General features: G+C 50.5%; 1 protein-coding gene across 1 annotated transcript; it reads left to right on the top strand.

Annotated features, from left to right (window-relative positions):
• Positions 1–789: 789 nt before the first annotated feature.
• On the top strand, positions 790–4,551 carry LOC133919550 (transcription factor bHLH94-like). Its single transcript, XM_062363972.1, has 3 exons — positions 790–1,951; positions 2,447–2,965; positions 4,124–4,551. Exons 1-3 carry the CDS (start codon positions 1,559–1,561, stop codon positions 4,286–4,288), a joined length of 1,077 nt encoding a protein of 358 aa, XP_062219956.1. The 5' UTR covers positions 790–1,558; the 3' UTR covers positions 4,289–4,551.
• Positions 4,552–5,630: the final 1,079 nt, after the last annotated feature.

The following is a 5,630-nucleotide window of genomic DNA, read 5'->3' on the forward strand; positions in this document are numbered from 1 at the left end:
ATAAATACTAATATCAATCACTTATCACAAATAAAATAAGACACATTTCAGCTTGATTTTTCATAATCTAACAAAACTAGACTGGTCTCCAGTTCCAGTTGAACCGTCGATCCGGTTTGGTTTTAATAAATATGAGTATAGATGCAAGATAGGGTACTGAAAATTGTGTTTTCCGTCTTCTCTCATCGACTTAACACCATACATGGACCGAATTGGGGATTAATCTCCAAAAGGTTCGAAATGGGGTATAGGCAGCCAATCTTACTTGCTTTGATGGATTGTTTGTTACTTTGTTTAGCTCCACATACAAAATTAACTGAAAAGCTGGTTAGATTCTTGCAGCAGATTATACTAACCTGATACTGTCTACCGGTCTTCTGGGGTTCTGCACAGGCCGTGTCATCTAGCTGCTAGCTCTACCTTTTTACCATGTGTGTTTGCATGTATTCTCAAGCTAGTAGGTGCATTGTGAGTAGTAAACAAAGGAGCCACCTCCGTAACAAACATTTCATCTTCATGGCAGCTACCGATACTGAAAAGCTAGCGGTGCGTCCTTTGAGCTCTGGTATTCAGCTCAGGATTAATCAATTCCTGAAGCTATCTGCTCCGGTTCCTGCGACCTACTGCGCATAGTGTCCCCGTAGCTTGGACAAGGACAACATCTCCGTAGGCGCTACGGTAAAATTAAGGAGTACGGTGTGAATCAATGTCGAAAATAGGGCGCCCCAGAAGTTAAGTTGAGCCCTGAATTTCTAGGGTCGAGGGTGGATAATTGATTGCTCTAGGCCATTGCTCCTCGTACCACAGAAGTAGCACTAACTCACCTTAGTGATGCGGCTGGCCTCCTTGTCGTTCCCTCCACTGTTAATCCATGTGGAATTGGTACTCATCACTGCCTCCAATACCATCCCGTGATTCCCTTTCATGTGCATGAGTGCATCGATCTCTCCTGCACAAAAAGCATCGGAAAAACAAGGTCTTGTACGTACTGGCATCTCAGGGCCCCTAGCTTTAAATCGGTATGCAGATCATTTAGTTCAAGTGCTAATTGTCGTCGTAGTCACCATTAATTTGAGCTGGTATTGCTCCAACCGTAGCTTGCTTCTCCTCCGACTTTTCAGCTCCTCCCTTGTGCGCCTGAGCTGTTCTGACCACTTACCTAGCACGGCATGCATAAAAGAATGCAGCTTTTGATCATTTGGTGGGTATTCTACTGGGAGCAAGCTGGGACTGCGTCACTGCCGAAACACAGCTCTTACCTGCATCCACTGTTCCTCGGTTTCTCGGCGTATGCTGTATGCAAGCGAGCGCCCAAACCTTATCATTTCCCCGTATACTCAGCCCATCACTAACGAGAAATAAACATACGCATGCCACCAACCCTTAGGGATACGCACAGCTAAGTTGGCAGCAGCCGCAGCGGCAGCCGCAGCGGCAAAGCTGCAAGGGAGCGATAAGTAGAGGGCAATGTGGTGGTAGTACGCAAGTCAAGCAGCCGCGCGTTGCCAAGAGCTTAGCGACACCGAGAAGCAGCCAGCTTAGCCTAGCCATCGCTGCCATGTCGACACTAGTGGACGCGCTGTGCGCGCCCAGCGACTCCGCGCTCATCTACGACACCTTCAACGCCGCGAGCTTCCTCTTCGACAATGCCACGACGTTCTGCGACGCCGGCATTGTCGGCGGCCCGGCGCCCGTGCAGCAGCAGGTGGCCGAGGCGGCGCCGGGGGTGGATGCGGGTGCGGCCGTGGCGGCGGCGCCGGGAGAGATCGAGGCGACGTCGTCGGTGCCCAGGGTCAGGAAGCGGCGGCGGCGGGCGCGGAGCTGCAAGTCGAGGGAGGAGACCGAGAACCAGCGGATGATGCACATCGCCGTGGAGCGCAACCGCCGGCGCCAGATGAACGAGTACCTCGCCGTGCTCCGCTCCCTCATGCCGGAGTCCTACGTCCAGAGGGTACGTACGTTATACCCCCGGCCGCGCGCCTCTGTCCCGTTCTCTCGTTCTAACAAATTAACGGACACCACTTCGTGTCAAGCGTGTTGCTTTCTTCTTCTGTTCTGCATCTGTTCTCGTCAAAGACGAAAAAAGCGATGGCGGAGCAACAGGTAGAATGGCGAAAGAATGTTTGTTTTGCCGTAAGAGACCCACCACCCACCATTACTACTGAAGTATTGAGCGGGCAGTTCATGGAAGGCATTCTCTTTTTCTAGGTCAAACGTGACTATAGACCTGCCATATACTAGCTTTTCTTCACTGTTCTACTTCTTTGTCCAGGAGATGTGTATGCATCCACTCGTGGCCAGACACCCACGAAACCACGCATTAATGTGTCCCCGTTGTCATTAACTTCTCTCTAGTTCTTGCAGAGTGCTAATTGAATGCTCCATGACTAGTACTGTCCGAATCCTGACAAAATTAATGCTCTACCGAAGTTTCAAAATCTTGCAGGGTGACCAAGCTTCCATTGTAGGAGGGGCAATAGAGTTCGTGAAGGAGCTCGAGCAGCAGCTGCAGTCACTCGAGGCGCAGAAACGAAAGCTGCTGGTCCATCAGCACAAGGCGAAATCTGACGCAATGCCAATGCACACCGGCAGCGCCAACGCTGCTGCTACCACTGCCTGCGTGGAGTCCACGACGACGAGCAACTGCAGCAGCAGCGTCACGGAGGACGCCTTGTCCGACGCGCCCCCGTTCGCGCAGTTCTTCACGTACCCGCAGTACGTGTGGTGCCACTCGCCGCGCGAATCCACGGCGGCGACGCTCCCGGCCGAGAACGGTGGCCAGTCGGGGGTGGCCGACATCGAGGTGAGCCTGGTGGAGACGCACGCCAGCCTCCGCGTGATGACGCCGCAGCGGCCGGGGCAGCTGCTCAGGATGATTGCCGGGCTGCAGGCGCTCCGGCTCACCGTGCTGCACCTCAGCGTCACCACGCTGGACTCCCTGGTGCTCTACTCCCTCAGCGTCAAGGTACGCGCGTTTGCGGCTGCACTGATTTTAGTTTTATCAGTAGTAGAGTAATTTTTTTCAGTCCAGTATTTTGATAGGACGAAAAAATATTCCCAGTGAACACATACCAATGCACTTGAGCTACAGATATCTTGCACGTTAGGCTCACAAATCGAGTGATTCCAACACGAAAGTTTGTGTATGTCTCTATATATCATTTAGGAATCATGAGGTCACTATGCAGGAAACAAAATTAATTACTAGTCAATTGAGCAACGCTGTCCATTGATTTGGCATCCATTCGTCTGACATGAAAACGTGTCAGATATTCTCCTGCTTGCAACGCACCACCGTTGGATGGATAGACCAAACATCCAGGGGTCATCACATTGATGTAGTCGAGCACGAGAGGTCCTTCCGTTCACCAAGTTCGAACAAGTGCATTATTGTTCGAGGAGAATCAAGTTTGTATTTTTTAAAAGAGAGAGATAGAGAGATTGGAGAATCAAATATTTTTCAAACCTTTGATCAGAATCCGATGGACCTGTCAAGAACACTGGGCACCTGGGTCTTTTCTTGCTCCCTCCCCCTGGTACGCTGAAATGCTACAGAAGAGGTCTTGGTGTTTGCTTTTGATCAGAATCCGATGAACCTGTCAAGAACACTGGACACCTGGGTCTTTTCTTGCTCCCTCCCCCGGTACGCTGAATGCTACAGAAGAGGTCTTGGCGTTTGCTTTTGACCGGAGAGTTCAGCGAGGGGGCCCTGCCGCGGTGAGCTCTCCGGACTTGTCAATGTCGTCATGTCCATGGAGGCATGGAGTGTGCACCGTGCAGGGCTGTGTAGTGTGACACTTCAGGAAAATAAATATTACAAAGAAAAAGAAAACACTGACAGGGAGAATCTTTTTGCTGAACTGAGCCTGTCTGTCGATTGAGATTGGCATCGAGAAATGGGCAGAGAAAGGCTATGCCTAGGTAGTGTACATGTTGCTGCCCTCCCCTTGTGTTATTTTAGCCACGGCATTGTGTCGTAGTTTATGACCAGTTGTAGCAAGTATTAGCAGATTCCCTCCTTGTTCCTAATGCCTTGTTCAGCTGTTCCATTCATTATACATAGTATGGTACTACCAGTAAACTACTACTAGCACTTAATCGTGGCGTGCTGTGTTCACCGCAGGTGGAGGAAGGGTGCGGCCTGATGACGGTGGACGACATCGCCGCGGCGGTGCACCACGTGCTCTGCGTCATCGACGCCGAGGCGACCTCGCAGCAGACACTCGCCGCGGGGCAAGAGGCGCGGCGAGGCGGCCCGACGGCCGAGGAGACGAGCTGCATGGACTAAACCTGGCTGGTGCCGTGACCGACGCCAATCGTGTGCACGGCCGCATCTTTTTCCGCTGAAGGCGTTGGGCTTCTGATCGAGCGGTGCTGTGCGCGCCTCGTGTTGCCCTGCGTCTCGCGCTAGCTGCCAGTTTTCGCTGTGTACCTGACGTTTTTCGGGCTCCTGTCGAACGTCTCGGTGTAACTGTGTAGTTTGTTTGTTTTTTCTTCTCCTAGATGTGTAAGCCTGTTGTTGGCCTGTCGTTGCAATGTTTTCGTTTCGCATTCGATGTGTGCTCATGGTAGCTCTCCGGTTCTATATCGTTGGAGAATTCGCATGTTCCTCTCTTACTATCAATATGTCTACAACTCTGGCTTTAAGAATTTTTAGAGTTAGAAATGACTAGCTTTAAAAAATTTCAAACTGCAGCTCTGCCAAATAATCTCTTAGTAATTTAGTATACTCTCCCATAAAAAAATAATTATCATACTCTTTTAATTTCAAGTCTACACGAGGAACCATCGGGGTGCATGAAGATTCAGCAGTTTGAACAAGCCAACCGGGGCAACCGGTCAGAAATGTCCTAATGGGCTGAAATGGCAACATGGGCTTCAATTCATTGTTCTTACTGAAAAGTACCCAAAATGATGGCCCTTTCGGCTGTTTGCCGTGCCGAGCGAGGCTTTTTGCGTCTAACCGGGCCTGATAAAGTCGCAAATATAGCAGCCCGTGCACGATCTCAAACCAGGTAATACAGTGTTGGGCCCAAACTGTGCTGGCCCCATCGCTATCTTTCCTTCTTTTTTTAAACTGCGAGTCCCGTTCGAAGAAGAGGATAATGGGAGTGCTAGAGTATGACCTCGAACCGGTCAGCCACCGTCAAGGCCGTCAACTGTCCGGATAATAGTCAGTCCACGGTTACATCACAGAACCGACAGCAGGTCGTCAAGAGTCTTCTGCTATCATTTGAGATGCAAGTACGAGGGACTTTACTATGCAGACTAGAATCCTTCAAGAAAACCATATTAACACACACACACACAAACTTTGAAGTTGTTAAAAGAGAACACACTCGATGCAGAATTCCTGCCTTTCCATGAATGGGTCAGCCATGAACGACCATGCAAACTCTTCCACCCGGCAACACGGCCCAAAGTTCTGCTCAATTATACAGTTCAATCCCCACAGAAAAACACACGCATCTGTATGGACATCTGATCTCTGACGAGACCGAGCACGAACACAAGACTTCTTTTTCTGTCTCTTCCCCCAGATGGCCATGTGCAAGCCTGACTTTTTGGACCGTCCGGCCAATCTTCTCTATGCTTCGGAGTCACTCATGTCGGGCGTGTTCCAAGCCCCT

The sequence above is a fragment of the Phragmites australis genome, chromosome 5 (genome assembly GCF_958298935.1).
Source record: "Phragmites australis chromosome 5, lpPhrAust1.1, whole genome shotgun sequence".
NCBI lineage: Eukaryota > Viridiplantae > Streptophyta > Magnoliopsida > Poales > Poaceae > Phragmites > Phragmites australis.

Bases quoted from the DNA above. Each gene is read 5' to 3' on its own strand.
- LOC133919550 (XM_062363972.1), top strand. From the start codon at position 1,559: ATGTCGACACTAGTGGACGCGCTGTGCGCGCCCAGCGACTCCGCGCTC. The intron at 1,952-2,446 runs GTACGTACGTTA...AAAATCTTGCAG, and splicing joins CGGAGTCCTACGTCCAGAGG to GGTGACCAAGCTTCCATTGT. The intron at 2,966-4,123 runs GTACGCGCGTTT...TGTTCACCGCAG, and splicing joins TCTACTCCCTCAGCGTCAAG to GTGGAGGAAGGGTGCGGCCT.